General features: G+C 38.1%; 1 protein-coding gene across 1 annotated transcript; it reads right to left on the reverse strand.

The window, feature by feature from the left end:
- Positions 1–8,499: 8,499 nt before the first annotated feature.
- lrrc38b (leucine rich repeat containing 38b) lies at positions 8,500–27,232 on the reverse strand. The gene is made up of 2 exons (XM_005729682.1): positions 25,735–27,232; positions 8,500–13,550 (listed from the first exon to the last, which is right to left on the reverse strand). The coding sequence occupies exons 1-2, from the start codon at positions 26,360–26,362 to the stop codon at positions 13,303–13,305; spliced, it is 876 nt and encodes a 291-aa protein (XP_005729739.1). The 5' UTR covers positions 26,363–27,232; the 3' UTR covers positions 8,500–13,302.
- Between the last annotated feature and the right edge of the window lie 154 nt (positions 27,233–27,386).

Genomic DNA, 27,386 nt, shown 5'->3' on the forward strand with positions numbered 1-27,386 from the left:
GTGCTATGCAAATAGACCCAATTTTCTTTTTACCTGATGATGCAAAAATTAATTTATGAGCCTTATCTTCATTTTCATGATACAATCAATATAATGAGCATAGTGGGAAGGTGAAGTGAAGGTCCTGGGTTTGAGTTCTCCCGCCAGCCTCTCTGTGTTTTTGCATGTTCTCTCTGTGCCTCTCTGTGGGTTTTAAAATTTCCTCCCGAAGTCCAAAAGGCTTGCATGTTAGGATAACTGGTGATTCTAAATTAGCTGTAGGTTTGAACAGTTGCCTGTATATATGTTTTGGCCCCGCGGTTGATCGGCAAACTGTGGGATAGGCTCCAGCCTCCCCATGACCCTGATTTTGACAAGGATAGATGGATAAAAATCTACATAATAGAGTAATACAGAATGTAAATGGTCTGTTATGAAGATGCTTGGCAGCTCATCACAAAATATCAGTAGCTGTTTTCTGCTTAATTTGAGGTTTGCAGTGATGAGGAGCTTAACCTTTTAAGAACATTATCTGCTATTGGACAACGGATAAACAAGCCAGCCTGTAACCTTTTAGTAGGACAATTTTCCAACAACAAAAAGCTCGACAAATCCAACTGAGTGGAGGATGCCCTGTTTTCAATACAAAGTTATGTCTTGAAGATGACTCACCTTAAACACAGTCTTTATCACAGTCATTGGAGATTTGTGCACTTAGTGGTTAGATGTGTTTGGACCTATACAAAGAGGCTGCTATTACTTTTAATGATTTATACAATTGCAGTCATTTTTAAAGAACAAAACAGTGTCATTCAAACCGCTTTTCTGTTAGTTGTGACTGTAGTTTTATAGTTTGTCAGATCATAATTATGATGTGTTTTGACAACCGCTTCAGTCTAGTCAGCGGCTGGGCACAATTTTGCACACAGTGCAGCACACAGACTTTAACAACTTTTGACAAAGAGTCCTCCCTCTTTATCAAACCCTTTAAAAGTCATCGCTCCCAAAAATCTCTCACTCAAGCTCCAAAACACAACATGTATGTGTGTAGCACTGTTTTACTGATACATCGTCTGATTTGTTTTGTTTGTCAAGGTCAAGCGTGTGCATTTCATCAGAGTCTAAGTAACTGAGCAGTTACAAAGCATCATACTGGCAGGATTCTCTGTTACAGCATGCATATCGGTTTCTCTGCAAGATGGAATCATTAGAGTATCATCTCAGGTTGCTATTGTTTTTTGAACATTGCTTCATTATTTAAGTCACATTTTAATGTTAATACTCCAGCCACCCGAAGGGATGGCTTGTCTTTCCCATTATGGCCGTTCTATACTGGCATTGTTAGGTCTCTGCTTCTTTTTGCACAGAAGAATATCTCTTGCGTGGATGAAACTTGTTTATTCTCAGACCATTGTTGCCTTCTAATAAAGTCCATGAGTTCACAAGGGAAATTGCACTCAGATTTATTCTCTAATTAGGAGACGTGAGTCGGGATTAAAGACAAGAAGCGCCCGGGGCTGGGGTTCTGCTGCTCACTTATGCATGTATGTCTCACAATACAGAAATAAATGACGGAAGAAGTATGTACAACATCATCACTACAACTGTGTATAATGAAATTAGAGAATGCTTTTTAACACATGACTTGAGAGCAGTATTTTCAGAGAGATAGAGATAGCAGTCCAAGAAGATGCATATAAGGACAGTCAGAGATATAAACATGGTAATATTGTATAATAATTTACATTCACTACTTTAAAAAATGCTCATCTTCTCATGTCTTGCATTTCAAGGCTACTGACAGTAACTGACTTCACACATTTTCTCATTACAACAGCAGAAATTCTTAACAATGTCAATTCAGCTCTCATTACCAATCATAAACAGAAGTCTTTGTGCATGGTGACAACCTGTCTGCTCCTGGAGGGCATCATGTCTTCCTCACTTTAGGATAACTGGCAGTGATCGCTGAGCATGCAAGCACTATCTCATATTAACTGGTTCCAATTAGCTGAACAATTGCCCAGAGCTGAAACCATCCCTTAAATGAAAGTGTTGAAGAGAAAAGGGTACGGGCCTGGAAGTTAACATTTGACACAGCATCTTTTCATTTTCGAGGCAAATGAGTCAGCACGATATGTAAAGGTTTTGCTATATTTAGCTTCTTTTGCTGCCTTATTCCTAGGACTCCCGTATTCAGAGCAAGCATGTGTCAGAATACTTTGAATTCAACACTGTGTCTGTAGTGCAAAAAATTACAAAAACAAGTCATCTCTCTAGCCACATTTCCTTCAACCTATCTTTAAATTCTAGCTGCAGTCTATTTGTTTGCATGTGTAAACAGTCAGGTGGGTTGTTATTCTTGTCAGTCCTCTCTGGAGAGATGCATAGTCTCCCCTGCAGCTTCCTCCCTGCTTGGATAATCCAAACAGATGTGGACTTCCCTCAATGGCCCCCATCAGTCCTTTGGCCCCTCTCACATCGACTAATCTCAGCCATGCCTGTGATAGCAGAGAGTGCACCATCTGCTCTCCTCCAACCCTCTTTGAGATGGGCAGACCTCCACATCTGGACCCCTGCCTGCCCCGCCTCCTTTTTCTTCTTTTATCCCCTCTGTATACTGTCACTATCACTCACATAGAGTGCAACAAGGATTTAAGAGCTCATGAGGCTTTATAGTTTTAATATATCAATGTCACAATCAGTGAGCAGTGGATTTTAAACGAATCTAAAGTGTTCCAGCAATTTTCTTTAAAATACGTTGAAAATAAAAGGAAGATTTGTCTTTTATCTTTGAATATTTTATAAAACAAAAGGTCTGATTGGTATATAATTATCACATGGAGCCTAAAAATAGTTATATTTTTAACAACTAATCCTAACAGACCTCTTCTACTGAATGATGCTAATAAGTAATTTGAATGAAAGATTTATATTTAAAGATATCTTTCTTTAAATATTAAAGTGTTTCATTGTTATAGTCTTTGCACAATGAGTTATCATGATGTATTATTTTTTAGGCTTTTTTAACACAGCTGGCTTTTAATGAATCTCAGTTAACTTTAATGAATCTGTTTTGAACTTGACAGTTAATAACCATACAAACGGAATTTGAAAACAATAGTCTTGATTCAAAGTCGGGCGGCATTCATGCAGGCTTTCCAAACTGCGCTCACTAGTCCATTACTAACTTTAACAGCAGTTAATAAAGGAGCCTTTTTTTTTCTGACACAATCATTAACATTCATGTTGTGTTTCAACATGCAATGAAAAATGATTGTCAGTCAGCTTCTTGCAATTAGCGATAGAGGATGCATTGATTTAATGACACTACTCTTCGCTATGTAATGAACACTAAAATGATCCGACGCTCAAGGCACAAACAGAAACCCTGATTGATAGGCTTTTATTTTGGTGTTGCGAGAAAAAACACTCTTTTGTTAATTAAACCATTAACAATAGAGGCTCTTGTGAGCTGATTATAATTAACCATTAAAATCAAGTGTGTAATTATTCATATATCTCATCTTAACACCCTTTTAATTTCCCTTGCAGGATTAATATACAAACAGTTAACCTAGCTAGGACATATTATCACTGTTATTATGAAGTGATTTATTTATTTGATGTGCAAACTGCCAATAGCCTGCAGACTATATTATCACTGTCAAGGGTAAATTGGCAGACACTCTTGCGCCAGGTATTGATTAAACCATTCATCTGTATCATCACCTCCAGACACACAATAGGGAAACATTTAGACACCCTAATGAAGTCCTTGAGGTTTCGTTTTTTTACGTTTACCATCAACGTGTCCCCTTACTACCCCCGCGTTAACTGTTCCAGGGAGAGTAAACAAAGCTGACGTTCCTAATGGCTTCTCCACCCTTTAAAAACACCGAACATGAGCTCAGAGACCAGCAGGAAACTTTTGAAGCATGCGCACAGGTCTCATTGTTTTATCCATCAGCAACTATTCATCCCATTGTGGGTGACTTCACAGGGAGAACAGCCCCGTTGCCAAAAAATGAACACTCTTGCAACCTTGACATTCACGATGTTGTGAAAGGGTTTGTAAACAGTGAGGACATAGCACTGAGTGATGCCAGGAGGAAAACAAACGTGGTCTGTCTTCAGTCTTCTTTTCTCTGTTCCATTTGCTTTCTAAAAATGTGTTGCTCTCTCAACCTAATCCATCTTTTAGCCCTAAGTAGGCCATATGGACGCCTATATTTATTTATAGCACACCTCTAAAATAAGCTCTTCTCTCTTTTATATATTTTTTTAATATAGTATATATTACTATTAGCATTTCTTTTGATTACACATTATATAGCATGACACATGACACTTAGTGTGGCTCTTAGTGAAATATGAGACATCTTTTATGTAAAAGAACGTCATCGTTCAGTTTGCTATTGTTCTCTTTTCTTTTTAAGTTAGCGCCACTTCTTTGTGTCAGAGGTTTTTGTAACTGGCATCTGAATTGCATGTGTGAGAATCCATGACAAGCATTTAGCTCTAATTGCAAGCCTTCAGCTGGAGCATATTGTTTCAGTGTCTTAGTCTTTTCCATGTAGGACAAGTATTATATTACAAACATGTTAAATGAGTAATCGGAGATCCATCCAGATTTTGATAGACAAATCGTGACTTCAGCTGCTTGCAGCCTTGTTTTCTGGTGGTATAATTTAACTGCAGGCACTAAAAGTAGACGTATCTACTACCACTAGTGGTGCTTCGTGCAAATGTAGTATTTTGTAGAGAATTTGATTAATGTGGTACATATTGACCTCATTAGGCCCCAAGTGAGTCAGGTTGAGCGATGCAAAGATCCATTCCCTCCTGCCACTTGGCGCTACCAGCTTACTCTTCCCCTCATTTATCTTTAATGTGTTTGCTGTGCTGGATTAATTTCTCCAGTTCAACACACATCAATCACAGGGTGATATCACTCCCCGCTTGGTGATTACAGTAAACACTTTTTTTCCATTATGCACTAATGTCCACTATATTGAAAATGACTTGTCTTTACACAGCTTTTTCAGTTATTTTTGATTTGGCCTTATATTTTGCAGTCTAACTTCTGAAAATTGAAAAGAAAATGAAAAAAATATTGCTTTTTTGATCTGTTCATCTGACAACTGTTTGCACTGACTATACAGAGAGTGCATAACACTTTTATCACACAATGGTGCATAATAGAACTTTGCTCTTAATGAAGGTAAGGAAGCAGTATTTCATTCACCATTCATTTATCATGTTTCACTCTTAATATTTACACATATATGTTTTTTTCTCTATACAAAGAATACAATTTGAGGGTAATTGACTCAGCCAGCCTGCCAGCCTGTGTTTTTGTGCAGTGGATGAGCAAGTTCGCCAGGAGTATGCATTGATGTTCATGGCTGCCCACGGCTGCGTTGTCCCTGATTCACCTCTCACCCTCTCTGCTTTGAATGATATTTCAAAGCTTCTGTCAAAGTGTGACTGGGCAGTGGCAATACACATCATCACTACACTGTGGATTACTCTGACATTATATTTTAAACAATATTGCAGTAGCAGTAGCAATTCCTATTTAGACTACTTTGTTCAAATACATGAATACTGTTTCAACTATTTCTTTAATTTGGCAGGTGAGAATGGAGGATGGAAGTCAGGTGGCAGACAATCATACTAAAATGCCAAGAGTAGCAGCTGTTCAAATTTCTCTTGACCACATTATTTTTCATCCTACCACTGGGGTGCACCAGAGTCAGAAATGTGTGCACAATGGTAATGGGCTTCATCAGACTTGGTAAAAGAGCACGTGAGATATTTTACACACGAGGGTCAGTTTACTCATCAAGAGGAGGGAGTAGTTTCCAGTCTGTTAAGTCAGGCAGTTGCATAATGTCTCCCTTTTCTCTAGAAGGCGCTGTCTAAAATAGAAAAAAACTCTATGATGTCATCAGAGGATTAAAATCAGGATCTATCTGCATCTGGTGCTTCAGTTCTGATCATTTTTTTAAGCCGTTTTCACACGTGAGTTCCACACAGTATCAGTATAATCAGGCTGGACAATGTCGAGAAATCCTCATAACGGGAAATAGTTCAGTTCAGTCCATACATGCTCACTTCTGAGTATGTTTGGTTTAGCCGAGACTGCTGGCTGTGCAGAGCACGCAGGAGGTGGGACACATGACGCCCACTTCCTCACTGTGAAGTCACCAAAAATTTACCTGCCTTATTCTGACATACTCACAACGGGACATCATAAAGACTTTTTAGTGCAAAATTAAATTGTACTAGACACTGTGGTTATTCAGCTGCAGTACGTGTGTAAAATAGTGTCTGTATCTATCTCTTTCAAACAGCCTGTGACTATTCCTATAAAACTAAATTTTTAAAAAAGTTTGTATTTATCACAATAAACATACGTATATTAGTTTAAAATACATTAATCTATTTTAAATTTACAACAGAGGAAATATTCAAGGCAAATTAAAGTTACTAGTTAGGGAAAAAGAGGAACATTCTGAGAATCAAAGTGAAGAGTAAAGGTGGGATAAAGCATGAGAAGGTGACACAGCGTTTGATCTAACACCACCATTTTCTCTTTCACACTCATCTCCACTAAGTCCCCACTTCTGTGAACTCTGTGAACATTCAGCATCAGTTACACCAACAGAGAAACTGATCACACACGGCTCCTTTGAACTTCGCAACCTGACCCACTGCTGCCCACTCCTTCCAAAAACCTTAACTCCACTGTAAGTCACCAGACCATTATTCATTCAGTGCTTCCTCTCTGGGGGTTGGCTTACTTTCCTTTCTATCCTGCTCACTTCCTGACTTTGTGGGTCACGAACAGACAGTAAAGAAAGACACGGAGATAGATATCTAAATGTAAAAAATACACAAATGCTTCTTTTCCAAAACAAATTTCACCTACGTCATTTGCTTAAATAATTTATTACCATGTAATCCTTTGTCATAATTGTTAAAATTGAAGCTACTCTTATAGCCTACAGTGATCGTACACCTAACGTGTAGTGAAGCAGCTGTAACTATTGCTGAAAAAGATCAGTAATCCTTCCATGTTTGATGCCATTAATATACTCAGTGATGATGGGGGTGGGAGTGAAAGTCTAAAATGGGTTTACAGGGCCACAGCGCTTCAGACATTCTTTTTCTTTTTTCTTTTTAGATGCCAGGTCCAGTTAGCTGATGCATGGAAAGAGAGGCGAGGCAGTCGCACACTGAGGGCCAAGCTTCCCAGCATCCCTCCCTCTCCCTGTTCCCGCCTCGGCGTCCAAGAGCTCGGGCCTCCGGCTGTGTAGCCATGACAACCAAATGAGGTAAATGGTTGCAGGAGAATCCTCATCACGACCACCTTCACAGCACTTCTTTTCAGTGTAGCATGAATGTAGTATGTACAAGTCTTTCCCGCATTCTGCTCTGTATCCAGTGTAGTAATTCCCATTTGGAGTCACAATAAATGAATCTCAGCTCTTTCTTTTCTGCAGTATAGCATCCGCCTGCTTTCTGTCAAGCTAACATTACACGCCCCAAGGGTTGTTTTTATCCCATTATTCTCTTCAGACGGCTTTAAAAAAACATTACCTTGTTAGACTGTATAAAAGATTCTCACAAGAGAACATGACAAAGGCACATGCTGGGGAAAATATGGAAAAATGAATCATGAGTATGAGGGATCAAGAAAATGCAAACCTCTGTCATCCAAAGAGGTTACTCCTTTGAGCCGTGCATATAGAGGGAAAAAAGGAAAAAGGCTGCAAAAAAAGCAGTAAAAGTATGGAATTGCATTGCATGCTGAGTAATCCTCCTGACTTTTTTTTATCCTTTCATCATATTGCACAATTGTCCAAATGCAGAAAGCTCACACTGACAGATACTGTACGTGAACAAGCTGCATACTTGTTATGCAAGCATATGGTATTTCATTTTTCTCCCAAGTCTCTAATTTCTCTAACACCCTTTCCAAAAATAGTGCAGCCATTTGCATACCTGCAGTGTGATAACACTGCTGTGTGAAATAACACACTGTGCAGTGTTTACAGATGAGCCTTCCTCATTTGCTGCTGTGACAAGAGAAAAGCTGTCAGGTCCAGGGAAACGAAAGGAAGACAGTCACAATTATTATGGGGTCATTTAAAGACTTTGCAGGCTTCGTGACGAATCACATTTCCACTAAAGATGGCATGTGATTGACACAGAAAAATCCGAATGAATTTGAATGAGGTCCTCTTCCGTAAATAATGTTTTACACTAACACACCCTTCCCCTTGCTTTCTTTACGAGTGCAGGCAAACAATGTTTTAAAATGTTTATTATTTGTCCAGTACAATTTGGTTTGTATCAGAGGTATATGGAAAATTAAACATATTTCATTAGTAGCAAATGAATATCCTTTTTTAAATCTGTATTTATACAACACAGTGTCTTTACAAATACAGACCAGAAGACAGAAAAGAAAGGATTTTATTAGCAGTATTACTGTTTTTTTTTAACGAAACATGAAAATACAGCTACACACATGATCTCTTTAACAGTATCTGTTTGACATTTGGAAATGCATTCAGCAGCAGTAGCATTGTCACCACTCTCTTCTGTCACCCAGTTTAGATTTAAGCCTTACTGACATTTATCTGACAAAACATAACATGGCTTTTTTTGGTATTCTAAGCAATATCGAGACACACTGTACGAGAGCAGCCACTACTACCTCTGCTTTCCAGGGTGCACAACGCCAGAATGTTATTTTGGGGACAGATTTTGAATAGAAATTGAATAGAAAAATAGAAATGAATCTGAAGTTTATACTGCAGATAACTCAACAGTGCATGCTGTAATGTGCTGATATTGTTACTTAATTAAACAAGTAAGGGAGAGGAAACTGCCATGCTAACATATGCTTTAAACTAACAATTAAGCTAAATAAATAAATTGTTAATGTACAGTAACTACATAGTAGTTGGAAATGATATGTATCAAAAGCCTCCCTCTGATTCCTTGACTTAGGTATGTGTCTGTTGTTATTAGCTGGGAATGTAGTTTGCCTTTTAACGGAAAAATGATTCGGCTAATTTAATCCCATTTAGCTAATCCGATGGTGTCATTTTTTTCTTGAATATGTCAATATGCTCATCTACAATTACAGACTCAGTTCCTTTAAAAGTCCTTCCAATAGACTCTTTTAATGTGAACTTGCAACTAATGACATCTTTCCAGTGGCTGTGAGCAATTTCAAATGTTGTTATTTAATAGAAACTGCCACAAAAAGTTGAAACTGGAGACTTTGGAAATGAAATTCAGGTGCAAAAAAGAATTGATTAATTCAAGCCTGTCAAGCTTTCCATTGTTGCAATGCTGCTGTTTAAAGTTATGACAGCAAAAGACAAAAAATCACACGTGATCTTAATTCTGAAGGACTGGGTCGTTCACTGCACGGAAATATAAAAGTATGCTTCTCATAGCTAGCTTACAAATGTGGCTTCAGCTTCTGATTACTTGACATGTGTGGAAGATATGTTCAGATTAGCAGCACTTTGTGTACAAAGCTACTCAGAACCAATTAAAAAGACCTTTGTTACAATAAAAAAAACACAATACGTGTTATTTGTTCTTACATAAACCTTTAAATGTTTGCTTACTATAGAAACAACCTTTGACCATGCAGTTTGATTAGTGCTATGAATTGTTGTTCCGACTTTCAAACACCCTGCTTTACTTTTCCATGAAAAAGAGAAAAAGAAGAACAGAAATTTGGCAAATGTAGCAGTAGCCAACATAAGTTTGGCTGGAGTTGATAAGCATCAAATTCCCCGTTTGTAGGAAGGAGGTGCTACCATTAGAACTCTAAATTCTCATATAGTGCAATCTTGGCTAAGTGCAATGCTGAAAAGATATGAATCTGTAAACCCACAAAAATATGTTTATTTTGTTATATTCTGCAGATATGCACTGTTGCTCATCCTGTAGAGCATGCACACCACTTCAGTATAGAAAACCAAAGCTTGACAGGCCTGCTGACATACCTAGTTACCGTTATGACCGGACAATTTATGAAAGGAGTTTATTCAGAGGTCATTTTATATAAATTTATAATAATCATATCTTTAAAGTGTACCAGATGGTGTCAAATCTAGCAAATAAACAACATCCATACAGTAAAAATCACATTGTTTATAAGGATGTGGCATTTTCAGCACAACATGTGACATTACAGGCTGGTACCAACAAACAGTATGAGATAACACAAATTTCATGAGTGTGTACCAGGATCATAGGAGTTTCCTTTGTGCTTTTATTGATGCCTACACAAATGGAAAAATAACAAAAAACAAAGAAGGCCACATTAATTTTTTGTCAGTTTCTGCAAAAATGTGCTTAAAAACGATGCACATTCAGGGCTATGACTTCTTCAAAGGGGACAGAGGCATTTAGAATTCCTTTTTAACTTTTTTTAACCACACAGAAACAATGACTATTTTCTCATGGCTCTTTTTCTATCTGCTGTTTGTTTGCATTTAGAGGCTTGACATTCTTTCTGCTACATATCTCAATTTTACTGAATTATTCATGCCTTACAAGAATGTAAGAAGCAGTACAATATACCTTCAGTTTGGGTGGCAAAAAAAGAGTCTAGCTTTCTGCTTTCCATATCTTAATAATGGAGGATTTAAATATACAAAATGCAAATATTGTAGCAAAAAGACATCCATGAAATTCAGGGCATAAGTTTATTAAATTTGGAATGTGCTGTACTGTTGCTGCTTTGAATACAGATCCTGTTCATGAAGCCGGGCCACGTTCACACTGCAAGCTTTAGTGCTCAATTCAGATTTAATGTTCATATCTGACGTTGTGTTGTTGTTGTTGTGTTCGTTGCTTGCGTGCCCGCTCACAAAACTGCTTAAATAGCCAGTTTAAATAGTAAATACATTTCTAATTCCACAGCGAACTGCTCGCCATCCTAAACTGACCAACATTTGAAAAAGAACAAAAACAAAAATGTTGCATGCAGCATGCTGTAAAGAATTAAACACATGGGCCACTGAGGCCATAGTGTTTCTTTTATAAGCTGATGTACAGTGGAAGCCAAATAGTTCATAAGGATGACAACAAGGATGAGGAAAAAGAGAGCCAGCTTCTTAACACTATCCCCGCCAATGATGAAATATTCCAGCAATGTTTTCATATCATAAAAAATTCTAATTCTTACTTTTCCTTTTGGATTTCACTTTCTTTTAGCCTCATCTGCTCCCTGAAAAAGCACATAGAGTTGGGTTTTATCACCAGCCAACAAGGCTGGGTTGTTAAGAGTGATATAAAAGCTGCGTGTTTACCGACATGACTGTTTCGATTGAGTTTGCATTGCAAAAACTCTTCTGGCTGGTCATGATTTTAAATTTTTTTTGAAGAGTCATTAAATTGTTAGAACAAATATGTCTTGTCTTCACATATACATTCTTTCTACTTTTTCTACCAGCTCGCTGTACTATCTAATGCTACAGCCAGAAAGTTTTGGCAGTTCACCTAGAAGCTGTTTGCCAACAACAACAAAAATTGAAGAACGCCTTACTAACTACCAGGCACTGGACTGTTAAAACGTGCGTGACACAGCGGGGTGCTACTGCAAAAGCTGGAGAAACACGCAAAGCCAAACACCACTACAGCCAGTCAAAGAATAGTCTAACATTTACCAGAGAATTTTGGTCTAAATCAGAAATGAAAAAGTTTGTATTTCAACTGATTGCTGATTTGGACACTGTTGCCTGCAGTCTGAATGTAGCCATAAGAATTTTGATATGAAATATCAAAGCCTCAACTTTAATGCAAGATATCAAACTTTCTAATAAAGGTACAGCAAGATGTAAGATATCTTTAAAATATTACTGGATGTTTAATTATTTATTACTAAAGAAGCCAAACTCTTGCTTGTCACCCTCGTTCCCTTTTTCTTTTGAAGTGACCTTCCTGTTAACGTAAGTGTTGAACACTGTCATATATATAACCAAGTAAGACAGAATGGAAGAAAATGTAAATCTTTGGAGATTATACCTGTTGAAGTAAAATGTGTGTACAGTGTGATTTGGCTTTGATTTGGGAGCTATGTTTACCTCACTAGAAGCAAAAGTCCTTATATGCAATTTCTCCTCCATCTGAACCTTTGGCAGATGAACACAGTACCAGTCTATTTGCTGTAATTGAGGACTAGCCAAAATTAGGTTCACCATTTAAAGTGCATCATTTAACACAATAATTCTACATAGATTCTATTTTTATATTGCATTTACCATAATTTATTCATTTGATTGATTATGCTGTTGATATTTTATGAATTTCTTTCTACACAGTTCACAAGTATCAATCTAAGGAAGTTACAGTATGTCCTCTTGATTTCTATGATTGTTTTACTTTACACCATTTTATTTTGTACATAAATTTGTGATTATGTAATAAATATGTGCTAGAATGTGTAGACCCACTAGAAGCTTTTTCCGCCTGCAGTACATAATTACCCAAATCCTGCTTGTTGAGCTGACATCCCTGCCACAGTCTAATTCTACATGCAGAGAGAACAACAGTATTTGCCTTCTTCAGTGCTTGTGAACAACGTCTTAATGTTAGTGAGAGTGGCTGTCCAACAGAGACTCGAGAAAATGGCAGGATATGCCAGCATATCATGTTATAGGCAGTTAAATATCGAGGTCACTGGTCAATATGACATCCTTTTTTATGGAATCAAGATCAAGCATTCTGGCCTACTCAGATAAAACCCCAGTGAAAATCATTCAAGGGGTCACACTAACTTTGAAGCCATTTTTACAGGATTTCAGATTCCAGGATTGAATGTCCTACATGACTAAATTTTGAAAGATTTTTGGTATGACTAAGACTAATACGAGAGTACTGCAGCAACACTTTTTTTTTTATTATCTATTTCTTTTCTTTTTTATATAAAGGTCTTGGCATATTTGTGTAGACTTATAACACTGAGCCAAGAGCCAGTGGCCATAAATGACCACAAGCGCTAACAGCCAAAAATAAGATCTCTATAATAGCATTTTGCAAGTGGTGCAGCACACACGCTAACCTTTAATAGGACTCATTCCTTTCCAGTGTCTTTTATTACCATATTTCAGAAGTCCATGTGCAAAGAAAACAACTTCAGCCTTAACAGGGCAAGATCGTACCATTGAACAGTCCTGGATATTGGCCAGAAAGGACACGGCATGGGGCACACATTGTCTTCTATGTTCTCTCACTGCTGGAAGGAGAAGTGCCGCGCAGTTCTTTAAAAGTAAGTCCTTCTCACTCCTCACTCTCCTCTTCATCCCCCTTAGTGCCTTTACTCCAACGCTGGAAGCAATGAACAGTTGAAGCCAGGAAGAAACTGGTCATAATGGCCACCACAGACACTGAGATGCCAGAGAAAATGATGATAAGAAGGTCTGTTAGAGTCAGGGTGGCCTGGCACTCACGGAAGCTGTCCTTTGAGAGCTGGGTAAGGGATACACGTCTGCCATCCATAGGGAGGGAGCACTCCAAACCTTTGACCCCTACATAGAGAGAGTAAATGCGATTATACAAATGAACAAGACACATTGAACCTCACATTCATTCATTTCTATACAAATTCATTCTATGGCAGTACTTACATTACAGTTTACATCATATAAAAACAACTAGCACATAGTCCAGGTACTGTAGGCCTTAATACAGTTCACTATATGCACTGCACAAACACAAGAACTCTAATTTAACTCCCCACTGGTTTAAAATTAAAGGTGATGTGCATTTGATCTACTGCTCATGCAGCCCACACCTGCTCAGAACTAAAGACTATCAAAGAAAAGTGGAGAGCATAGTTTGAGCTGTCCTATTTGTATGAAGCCCTTTAATTCTGATAGTGGAATATCTCAGTTCAACAGGGTAACGCAGTTTCTTCCTAAGTGTGGGAGCTGATTTAATAACTGTAAGGTCGATCAGAAGTCTTCACTTATGAGTTGAAGTTGCACCGTGTATACAGTACACCCACCCACACCATGACTGTAGGTTCACTCTTGGAATACAGCTGAAATACTGTGAAGCAAAGTGATACAGTATATGCATTAGTGAGACATGGTTGATTTTATCTAGAGTGCTGTAGTGCTGTGAAAGCAGCCCATTTTCATGATCAATGCATTAGTTTCAAATGGTTTGGTGAATGAAAATAATTTTTAAAATAATTTAATTTGCTAGCTGCACAAGGTAGATCTCTTAGAATGCACACGCTGTTGAATAATGACCTCTGTTGCACTTCAAAAATCCACTGATGTACAGCATTAGCAAAGGGTACTGTCTCAGACAGGGGCACCTTGACCAAACTCATCTCAAGATGAAGCCGTGATAAATCAGTGAGTGCTGCTCTCTGTGCCTTTGTCACTTTAACGTGGTTTATTGTTCAGACATTGTTTAAATGGGAAAGGACAGTGACTGTGGCTTATTGGATTTCAAGGATACAAGCCCTTTATCAGAGTCTTCTTTTCCTCTCGTGATTACAAATGACATCAGCACTGGATCATTCGGATCAGTTTTAACACGCATGTGTTGATTACAGGCCACTGATACTATCACTAAAGACGGAAGGTGTTCATGCTGACAGAGTCAGGTATTCAAGTTATTTTAATGAGAACTTGATTAACATTTGACATTAACTTGATACAAGTTCTAATTAGGTGCTAGATATGTTCTTTCTTTTTGTATTTCTTGACCTTCATACTGCAAATGTTATACATCAACAAATTTAATGTAACTAAATACTGGCAATGTACACAGGTGGGAAAAGTAACGTATTACAAATATTTTGTTCTGTTCTGTGCTCTACTTAAGTTTTTATTTTTATTTTTTGACAACTTGTTACTTTTATTCCCCACATTTTAGTACAAATATCTACTCTACTTAAATTTTCATTAAAAAAAAGGCCCAATACTTTTGGCTTAAGCCATTTGAGGGGAGTTATTGTTTCCTGTACCTCCACAAGGTAAATGGAGGGAACAATAATATATAAAATCTATCCTACTGGTGTACTCATCAGCTGTTGCACATAATAAGCATCAGTAAAATAGGTAAAAACATATAATTTAGACATCATTAATAGCGGTACTCAAGAATTACAGTGGGCTGGAATGATCCAGAAAAATCAGGAACGGCATTTTTGGTGCAATTATTATGATTCAGACTCCACTTAAGTCTTATGGTTGCCTCACCCACTGAATCCACTTTTCATATCCCTCTTTAGGTATGGAGGCAAAGTCATTAAGTCTACAATTTGGTAACAGCAAACAGAGACTTTTACTATCTACCTAATCTACTTAATGAAGACTGTATGTACTTTTTCCACCTCTGACAATGTATTGTGTGAAGAACTAGACATATGGATGCAAGTGTTAGTTTATAGGTGGGTAGAGATAAATCTTTAGAATGTGGGTGGCTACTTTCTACTGATACTGTGCATGCAAATGCACACACTTGGCAGTACATCAATTCTGGATCTTTGCTCAACAGTCAGCACAACATGGAGCATAGTGAAGATTTTCAGTACTGCCCGAGAGTGTGTTTGTTCAATTAAATACCTTAATTCTGCACCAAAATGACATTTTTTATGTGGTGTTTAATTTATTACATTTAAATTGTGGTAAAGTATTAGAGGAATGTTAATAATACAACTAAAACATCTGTGATGATCAATTAAATAATTGTTAAATGTATACAACTTTGTTGTAACCCAAAATTACAAGACAGGAAAAAAGTTATGTTTCATACATATTAAATACACTATTTTGATTCAATGTTATTTTAAAATAGCAACTGTCACAGTAATTGGGTTTTTCATAAGGTTCTGTCCACATCTCCATCTCCGAAAAGGGTCTTTGTCACTAAACCTTTTAACAACAAAGTACGAAATCTAAATGTCAATAATCATGCACATATTTTGATCTAGTTTCATTTCCTCTGTTTTCATCCATCTTTTTCCAAGCACCTTCTTCACTTGTGCTAGACCGCAATAGGTCAGACAAAACATTAAAAAACACATTTCTTACAGACATCATGATTAATGTATTCCAGTGTAACTGTATAAACAATTTATGAATGCATTATAGCCTGGAAAACAATGAGGTTTGGAGGTTCTGCTCTTTTTAGACTTACATAAAAATGCCACATCCAAGTCATCATGTTTGGGAGTAATTCTGACAGTACATATTAATGTATTATACCTGTTATAACCATTTTTCAAGAACCACGGCATCTATGTATTTCAATTTCATCACAAAATCCCAGCATCAAGAGGTTTCAATAAGCCAATACCATCAGTCCTTATGTAGCTCAAGAGGAGCATATTGGTTCCTGGCATCATTAAGTCCACGACATGTCGGCCATATGCTCTGGGAATCAGAGATCAAAACAAATTCCTATTTCACTGCCTGTGAGAATACTGCTCCATTCAAGTTGTCTGCGTGACATGCATGTGCTGAAGAGGCAAAGTTGGCCTTATAAAGGTCGCAATGTATTTAGAGATGTTTAATCTCCTTTCGTGACAAGTATGAGCTGAAACGTTTTGTTGGCTTTTAATGCTTTCAAAATCCACTATTCTAAGCATTGCATTGCGTAACCAGCCACATGGCTCACACTTTGAAATTTGCAAAGTGCAGTTTAAATCAGCTGGGCTTCTTTCTTTTTCTGTTTTTTTTTTTAATTGTTATTTTTTTCCAACATTTCTATTTTCTCTGACAGTACTCAAAACTACTGCTTGGACCTACTTTATAGACATTAAGAGTGTGATTTCCTCCTTTAATATACAGGTTTATGAAATTAATTGTTTTTGTATAAAGAAGCATCTTGTTTTCTGTTTTATCTAATATGCACCATCGATGTATATTCCAAAAAATAGACATGGGTAGAATGCAAATTAATTTGCATTAACTAGTTAACAGCAGTCATGCTGAATGAAAAGTCACCTCTAGCATAATTATCACATACAAAGACTGCCTGTCTTGTCCATTTGCTCATAAAACAAACGATTTACATTCATATTCACAATGTGCTTTCTGCATTGCAAATAACCAGTCACCTTAGAGACTTCGCCTTTGCCTTTTGAGATATTTCTGTCTGGTCTTGCCTCTTTCAGATGCTTGATTAATGACATCTGAGACTAAAATTATCCTGGTGAACACATGGCCCCTGCAGGAGTAGCAGCATTATCACATTTATCAAAATGGATTTAGAAAACAGATCAGTAGTAGAAAGAGACGGCAAACTTATCTTCTTCCTGGTAGTACTACTTTTTACTATTTTACTGTGAGCTAACATTAAAAGCAAAAAACATTATCCCAGCTTGTTCTCCCATGGGATAAAATTACAGCCAAAATCTCACCAATGCTACAGCCAACTGACTGCAGTTAAATCCATTATAATCCATTATTTTGAAATTACGTGCAAACAAATCTTCTCTTATAAAACGATAACAGACTCTAGACTTGTATGAATGGAAATAGCCTCTTAATTATGAAAAGTCAAGCCAGTGCAGAAGAACCTTAAACCTGCACTCCTTATAATGGCCACAAACTCCAATGATACACAAATGTAAAACAAATGATTCTTCACCAAAGTGAAGAGTTTATGGTTTCACTCTGAGATTTCAAATCTTATTAAACAGCGCAAAATCATGATTTTGTTAAAAATGATCCAAAGTGTCAAACATTGTAACTAAACAGGGTCAGCTTCAGGGTGTAGCCACCCAGTACTGTATGAGCATATCATCACTACAGCCTTTATGATAAAGAATTTGAATGTATTCCATCACATTCCTCCTATTCTGCAGTAATTCAGAGGCTTAGTAAATATCACTATAAATATAAGTTAGATGAGCCTGATAAAATCTATGAATATCTTTTTGTAATTATTTGAGTTTGATAAGTTGAAATAAATGTCTAAAATGTTAACGTTTGTGTTAAATTAAGGTATTTATTTACATTTATCTCAGACAAAAAATTCACAGCATAACTTCTTTGCATGTACTTAATATTTTTGTTTAAAATTAAATCAAAACATTTGAGAAATAGGTATCTATACTCATCAGTATCTTGTACTAAAATCATTAATTATTCAAATCAATATTATTTATTGTTAGCAACTACAACTAAAAAGTGTAAGTAAAACACAATAACGTAGAGTAATTGAGTACCATGAGTTGGCAGTTCGTCTTGTGATCGGAAGGTTCGCCTACTGGTGGTGGTCAGACGGCCCGGTGGCACCAGTGTCCGCCAGCCTCGCCTCTGTCAGTGCGCCCCAGGGCAGTTGTGGCTACAATCTAGCTTGCCATCACCAATGAGTGGTTGAATGAATGCAGTGTAAAGTCCTTAGGGACTAAGTAAAGTGCTATACAAATACAGCCCATTTACCATATTTAATATGAAGTACAATTTTGATTACGTTCAGTTTACAATATTAAGTTGATGGAACAAAGTTTTGGATTAACTGACCATCTATATTTCAGTTACATTGACCAAGTACGTCAATGTTATTTACTCATTTTTTTCATGTTTGTTTAACAACTACAATTATTCATTTCAACTTAATATGTTTAAGAATTAGTTATTTAATTGATCGAGTATATTGAACAGATTTGGCTGGTTTCCAATCTACTCAATATTTTTAAGTGTAAAAGTGTTGCCTCAAAAATTTTAAGTAAATGTCAGTTTTAGTTCTTAGAGTGTGGGTACAGCTCAGAGCAACACAAGTCTTGTATTTGTCTCACCTGTAATTAAAACACATTTAATGCAGTTATCACATTTATGAATTGAACTGAAATAAATGAATACATTTTCATCTAATATAATACTCATTGCTTCAGTAGTTATTTCTCACAGTTATTTAGTAGTATCTATTATTTAAACAACTCTGCTTTTGTCACATAAGCATTGTTATAGCTGGAGTAATACAGGGAGCTGGGAACAAGCTTTGTGACAGCAGTTATCCAGGACATCCAATGTTAGGCTCAGTGAAGCCAGGAAACCCCAAGAGAGCCAGACTAACTTAAACTCACTTCTGGGAAGAGGCTCAAAGGATGAGGCTCTCTTTTGACTTTTCTATTTATACAACTAGTTTAAAGTAAAAAATAAATAAATAAAAAAAAAAAGTAAGCGCAATGCAAATACAGTTAACAGATACCAACTGCATAAGTGAGCGAGAGCGAGAGAGACAGAGAGAAAAAGCTTTGTTTCCTTTGCTTATACCTGTAATTGAATTTGGTACCTGTCTTGTCCAGTGTAAATATGTTTAACAATGAGGTATCTGGAAATACAGACTGAAGTCCCTGTGTTTTGTTGCCCGGGGATAACACAAAGATGCACATTATCAACCTAGATTGAGCAAATGCTCTTAAATGTTTAAAGCCCAATTCTTTGTGAATCCAGCAAAACATTTAATAAAGATATGATTTCTAGTAACTGTAACTTCACACTTACTCTGGCAGAAAAATAAGATGGTGTTTTAAAGTACACAGAGTATCTAGGTCCATGCAGTGAGTCAATGACAGCTTGTTAAGTGAGTAAGCTGACGGGGTACAATTTTCAGAGTTCAAAAACACGTGTAAGGAGCAGGCTACTGTGCACTGACACAAATCAGATCCTTACACTATCAGGTATGTCGGCCCACACAGCTATGTTACATTCCTGGCACGGACAGTTGATGGATTATGTTTAGGATTATAGCCAGTCAACAGGACGGGCTATCTGCTGTCTCAGTCGTGATTGATCTACCTAGCTGTGGCAGAATGATATCAGAGGCTTGTTTCTCTTCCCTCCCTCAACACCACAGTCTTTGTCCAGATTGATCTCTGCACCAAAGGCTAAAAGCAAAATTACCCCATCAGTACATCTGCACACGTATAGTAGTTAGCTTTCATTTGGCCATAGCATACTGGTGTCGAGGTACTCTCTATGAATACTCCAGCTGCGACAACGATTAACAAAACTGTCCCCTCCCTGCTGTATTAAACGGGATGAATGTGCCATTCAAGTCCAATATTCAGCGGATGTAAATAGAACAAGGCAGGCATAATTGCAGAGCAACCGAAAAATGATTCAGTTCTAATCCTCCAAAGAATTTGAAGGAAATCTGGGAGAAAATGGTGAGATGTATGCAAGAAAAGGGCAGCAGCAGGGACTGGAGTGTGGAATGTGTGAAGTGAATGCACAGCTGCACAAAATGACGAGCATGTATGTGACAGTGGGGTGAGGGTGACTCGTTCAGAAGGGGATTCCTTCTGCATGTAGACTCAGAGACATCGTTGTAATATGGGAATGTTTAAAACATCTCATCTCAAAAACAATTGAAATTGCTTATTCCCAAACACCAGAGGTGACTGTTTAAAAGCAAATGCTAGCAGATATATTTCCACTATGTCATTGGACTGACAATGCAATGTGTCTATTGTCATAATTCATCCCGATATAACAGTCAAATATGCAAGTCATGTATGTCATTTATGCCTCGCAGTTGGCCACATAGATGAACAAAAAAAAAATCTATCATGCACGATGTTACACACTCGCAGCGAGATAATGCTTTTGGCTTTTCACCTTTTATTTCTGACACTGGCAGATTATCCCTTTCTGCTTCTGTATGAGCTCTGTCTGATGCTATCCCACTTTGTAATCCTGTCCACCTTTCACACTCAGCTTTCCCTTCCCAGTACTCTCTCCTTCACATCCCAACTTTAAATAAACATTAAATTAGGCCAAGATAAATCAAGCTGTCCGTCTGTGTTAATGGAACAGATATTTTCTCTCCACGGTAAAGATAGCAAACGATCATGCTGGGTAGTATGGCAACATGCGAGTGTGAGCCAGTGGCATCATATTTTCAGACTGTGCTTTGGAGTGCGGAAACAGGTCTCAAAGGAGATACTTGATACGTTGTCAAGGAATATTCTGATTTTGACCCTGTCACATGAACTGCTAGTTTGTCGTGAAAGTGTTTAGGTCACGACTAGTGTTGATAGCAACTGCATGACGAGGCTCAGATCCAGTCTACCGTCGCCCATGAGAGTTGGCCTGTCTTGCCCTGTAGGCAGCTCTAGCTCCAATTACCCTGGCCAATGTGCTGTAGAACTGTGTCACTGTGAATTATACATGGCCTTTGTTCATCCTTAACCCAAGAGCACTGGAGACAGCAGTGGATCATGTTTACACTCATCCTTCCACTGAAACATTCATGAACTTCACTGTTGGCTAAAAACTAGACATTTAAATGGTGCTAATTCTTTTTTTTTTTAATGGAAAAGTTTAAATATATGACTAATCAGCTGACTTGCACATCAAATTTTTTTTTCTGTCCAAAAAGTCCTGAATTGATGCACCTTCCAAGCACTCATCATGCTGGCCTGCAGTAATCACTGTTATGCAAACACGAAATTGCGCTGTACTGTGAACTCGAAATCACAGGGGAAATCAAGAGGTGAAAAATGAAATGGGAATCCAGTTTACAGCATGGGCTCTTCAGCTGCTACATTATGCAGGTCTTAACCAAAGAAGTCATTGATACCTAGGGAAAACATAAAATAGCACTACAATTTTTCTTTATTTACAAGTTTGAAATTAGTTTGAGCTAGAGCGACAGACAGAAAGAGAGATACTTTATTAGTGCTCTATATTAATTCCTATATTAAGGATTTCTGATTTAAAATTTAGCGAAATGCTTTTTCCTGCAGCAGTCTAGCTTCTGTGGTCTTTGTTGAATTGCTAAGAAAACAAAAACACATTCTTCAGTGTTTCTAGGTCCTCTGTTTATTGGAACAAAACCAAGGGAGCTACACTGATTTTCAGCTGGACTTTCTTTTTCACCTTCGTGTTTCATGCCTTGTTTCCCCTGCTCTCTCAACATCATTTTGTGGCTTATCATCTGCGTAGCTGGAGCAGACTATGACTTGGTACTCGGATGGTACTTTCATCACGGCTCCCGTTATCACATGATACTAGTACACTTCCAGTAGCAGCTGCGTTTTTTTATGTCGTCATGCAAATGATGTTATCACAAGCTATTTGCATAGAGTTGCACATAATTGTTTGCTTGTTTTTCTATTCTACCCTTTTTGCAGTAACACCACTCAGCTTCAGTCTGAAGCCACATGACAGTGAATATTAAAATGAGTATGTAGTGTTTAATTGGGATACCACTGGAGTAGCCTTAGCCCTTCTGTTTTTAATATTATTGAGCTCTTGCTGGTAAGAGAGACAACATTCTCAAATTTAAAAACTATTTTTTGTAGCTACTTACCTGATTTGCTGCTTGATTAAAAAAAAAGACATGAGGATGCAACACCCACAAGTGTGAAAAGAGCGCACTAATGGAGAATTTAAATTCTACTTTCTGTCTCTGTAACTGATTTTCTCTGAGATGAGTGAGACATTAAGTGGAAACGCTGATGATGGTTGTTAGAGTTGATACATATTGAAACGCTTACCAAGTCAAGCTCATTCACTAATGAGTGTCCATCTGTTTATTGTGTAACCACTTCCAATACAGCATTTCAGAGACTAGGTCATTGCATTTTTCCATGATCGAGGGCTCAGCCATTACGTTAATTAGGTCTGGCAGTTTGATTCCTGCATGTGTGAACCGTGTTTGTAAGTCCAATTCACTATAACCACAAATTCTCCTGCAATATGTTCTTAACTTCTTTATATTTGTATGAGAAAACTTAGTTATGTAAAATAAACTTCTGCTCACTTCAAAAAACACATTCAAGGTGTTAGTGACATACATGAACATAACAACACATATAATCCACAGACAGTATTTTGGTAGCTGTGTAGTTCTATCATGCGAAACACAAAGCCGCTTCTATATACTAAACACAGAATAAGACAGCAACTTGTTTGGAAAGATATTTTCAGTTCAGTTACTTGTCCTGTGTGACTGGTACTAATTTGCATTGTTTTCCAATAGACTATAATAAAGTATAATTAGTATCCCTTTCACCAAGATATTATTTATCTTGGTCTTATTAACACTAGAAAGTAAATTCCAGACATGATAAAATATTAAAAAAGACTGAGCATAGACTAGTTTAAAGTCTTTACTATTAGGTTTGACTGTGCGTTTTGTCCAAGCTGCTGGGGCCAGAAAACAAACACTTTCTGATGGGAATATAAAAGCTGCTGATGAGGTGAGATAAGCATTACGAACTGAATTTGAGAGTGTGTTTTGGGGCCAGTTGGCAGTCATGACAGCAGCTTGGCCAGGCCTTTGGCTTTTTCTTTGTTGTTGATGTCTGTCTGGCCAGCTTTTGCCTTGGTCCAGACCTCTGAATCAGTCCAATCGACTGTGTTGACTGATTCATCTGGCATCGTGACATACAAACAAACAATGTTTTTTATTGAAAAAGCAAAGAGTGCCATGGGATCTCTAACGATTAACCATTAGCCCCTTAAAAAAGCATTAAGTTCAGGTGGAGACATTGGTCTCTAGTGATTGATAAGGGAAATTCAAATCACCTTGTCCCACAGAAATTGGTTAGAATGGAGGTAATGTCGACTGGAGATGGAAATAAAGTGTGATGTGTGATATTAGGTAAGGCCAGCGCTGCTAATGCAATTCATTATCCCCGGGAGTTGACAACACATAGAGCCTGTGATTAATGCATTTGCAAACTCCTGCTTGGGGGAATTGGGTAATCTTGCCAGTTTATCAACTTTGCTTCCTCACAGGCCTAAACTTGCAAATTTGGGGCAAATGAAAAAAGAACACAGAAGCAGAATCAATAGCTTGGTACACCATGGCCTAAATGTATATTCGAAGTTTGCTTTTGTGAGGTGTCAGCAGTTTGTAACAGCCAGCCACTTTGGGAGGGAGCTGAATTAGAGTGTTACCCAGTCAGTTCACAATTTTAGAGAGGGTTATTTTACACATAAGGCATAAGGGCAGGCTGGCATTGATTTGGACTACATCTTTTAATAATTAACCATGGATTTCATTACAGAATAGGAATTCTGGAAAGGATATCCACTATCTGAATATCCTGTCTGCACAAGAGGGCAAGGTAGAACATCAGCTGGCAGGGTGAGGGGGGTTGGGTGTTACCCGACTGTCTGACAAAATATTAATGTCAAACCCAAATCATTGTCTTTTCTTAAACCATATGAGTATTTTGGGGCTTTAACCAGAACAAACAGCAATTGAAAAATAATCTAGTTGTCAAAAATATAATGAAATGAAATAAACTGAACAATAACTAAGCTACATCTAAAAACAAGGTATACATGCAGGAAACACAATTGAGTTTCTTTTAAAACAAACTATCTAAGGTCATACTGCCTTAAAAAAGGTTCCAGCTTTGGAAATTTTAAAACACTCATGTGGATGTGCGCATGTTTTTTTTCTGCAAACACTCATATCTTCTTTCTCTCGGTTAACCTATTCAAGAGACGAGAGCAAGTTTACAACCCCCATCTTGAACCACACTGTTATTCAGGCTTTTGATAAAACATGTTTCTTTGTTTATGCAGGGCAACATTTTACACCCTAACACTAACTGTACACCTTCATTTTTAAACCCAATAAACTGTTCATGAACATTTTGTGGCGTATTCACAGGTTTGGTTGCTTTTTTGTTTTTAAATACACCCACATTCAAACAAAGTTCTCAGAAGATGTACAGCACAGTTTAAAGTTCATGTACTGTCAGATTTGTTTATTTTAGCTTTTTGATCGAGTGCAGTAGTCTTCTCTTTTGAGAAACCTTCTGTCTCTTATGTGAGAATGTTGATTGCGATTAAGATATTTTATATAGCCTGATAAACAGAATGCCAAACAATGGTAATGTGTTCTGTTTTATCTGGGACATACCATGCAACTCCCTTTAGAATACATTAGCTCTGCTTTCATGATGTAAGAAGATCTTACCCTGCGTATAATACTTCTGAAAGGACATGGTGACCCCCTTTGTCTTGTTTTATTCCTCAGATAAGCATGCACACATGGAGATTGCCTTGTAAAGCCTCCAAAACTTCAGTCCTGTTATCTAACTCAACGCTGCAGGCTAAATCACAGTGGTAGACAGCGTGTGTATATTATGAGCCTTAAAATTCACATGGATAGAGCAATCAGCACAGGAACAGGAGGAAGAGTCTGATTTTCAGTGGCATAGAAAAAGGTTACATGGCTGAAATATTGTCAACTAAATAGTAAATATTATGCGAGAATTATATATATTATCTTAAATATTATATAGCCAATATAAATATAAGCCACAAATGAATGCTGATGATTACACGGGATATAGGTCAGGCTTATCTACATATTCAAATGTGAAACCATTAGAAAAGCAAGTTAGATTCTTAATGTGAGTTGTTTAATTTCTCTTTACAAATCAGACAATATTGCATTTCAAGTTGCTTTCTATAACAATTGATTAACTTTATACACACACTATCCTCGCAGTTTTCACTTTCAAATGAGTGCTATTGTTTCGTATTACACACTTGGTCTCACACATTATAGGCTGTGGGGGTGGAGGGAAAAAAAGACACAAAATTAGAACAAGGGAGAGGGAGGGGGGTTTCCTCTCCTACAGGGAAAACATAAATAGACCAGAGAAGTGTTGTGGTAATGGATTTTCCATAATACTGTTGAATGTTGTAAAGAGATATGGTTTATTTGGGTCAAACACATGAAGAGAAAATGGCTCTTTTTGTTACTTACCATTTGGAAGCTTATTACTGTTCTCCGTTAGCCATGCAAACAGGTTGGCAAAGTTGCAATTGCACACCCAGGGGTTGCCCTCAAGCCTCACTACCCGCAGGGAGGGCAACTGACTCAATGCCCCCACCTTTAGGGTAGACAGCGCATTACGCTCCAGTTCAAGTTCTCTCAGAGAGGTGAGGCCCAGGAAAGCATCCTCACTCACCTTGCTCAGATATGGGTTGTTTCCCAGTCGTAGTTTGATCAAACTCCGAGACTCTCCAAATGTCCCCTTAGGGATTTCAGTCAAATTGTTGCTGCCAAGGTCCAGGAAGACCAGCCTGGAAGAGGTGCTGAGAGTCCCTTGTTCTATGTGGGAAAGGGAGTTGTTCCGGAGGTCCAGATAGACCAAGTCACTGTATAGAACCAGAAAGTCAGAGGGGATACGGTTTATCCAGTTGTCGGCCAGCAAAAGCCTCCGCACATCCAAGGGGATCTCATCGGGTAAACTGGTTAGCCCACGGCCACTGCAGTCCACAGTGTGAGGATCTGGGCACAAGCAGGTTGTTGGGCAGTTCTCCCCCCGGGTCCATAAGACAGAGGACAGCAAGATGAGGATAAGCTGAAGCCAGCAGACACATGGCAACATGGTCAAGGGGGGGAAATGAGTTAGGGGAGAAAGAGGCTTGGGGTTAGGACAAATAGGAGAGGGTGGTTTGGGGTTAGGAACAAGAGGATGAGGGTCAGAGGGCAGGAGATCAGGACAAGGGAGGGAAAGGGGTGACTGAAGGGGGTGAAGGGGATCAATCCTCCTGGAGAAACATCCTTTTGTTATGGAGATGAATTTCTGGAAGGGCTCAGGAATTGGGAGATGGCAGAGCAGCGTTGAAAGCTGCTTTCCAAGGGATCATGTAGCGAGCTGCCTGGATAAAATAATAGCCTGCCTGCTTTGAATGAGGAAAGACAGGAGGATAGTAAGCAGTAGGTAGCTTGAAAGCAAGAACGACTGCTTCTAACACCGAGGGGAGGGTAGAATGAGAGTGGTAAATAGACACGAGCGAGCAGGGAATGAAGAGACGTCGGGGGCACAGACAAGGGAGAGGGGGGTTGAGGAGGAGGCTCTGTCCGCCACACTACCCCACAGTTGATCTGGCGGCAGTGACAGACAAAGACAATAAGGTCTCTGACACAAAAGGATATAATACAAAGCTCTGATTCAAGCATGACAAGCAAAGAGTAACATCGTTACATCCCTCCATTGGACCCAGGTCTCTGTATAGGAAAGCCCGTTGGTCTGATGAGAGAAAGAGAGAAGCTCACGGAACATTGCTCAAGTGTTCGTAAGGTTGTCTCCCCTTATTATTCCTTCTCTATCTCCCAGTGCCCTGCAACATGCTGTGTTACGCTGTCAAGCCCTGCATCAAAGCTGTGTGAGAGAGAATCCAAATATCCAGGCAGAAGCCTCGTGAATGTAGATTGCAGTGCTGAGCTGCACACAGCCATGCCAATCCAACGTCTGCCTCTGAATCTACCACAGTTTATCACATGCCCTCTCCCCTCTCATTATTTCCAGGGGGCGTGCCTGAACCACGCTGTCAACACGTGATGTCACTTCCTATAGTGTTAAAAATGATGATTGGTTGTATCTAAAAGTATAAAATTTGAAAGATGTG

The sequence above is a fragment of the Pundamilia nyererei genome, unplaced genomic scaffold (assembly GCF_000239375.1).
Source record: "Pundamilia nyererei isolate P.nyererei 1_Seehausen unplaced genomic scaffold, PunNye1.0 scaffold00034, whole genome shotgun sequence".
In the NCBI taxonomy this organism is placed as follows: Eukaryota; Metazoa; Chordata; class Actinopteri; order Cichliformes; family Cichlidae; genus Pundamilia; species Pundamilia nyererei.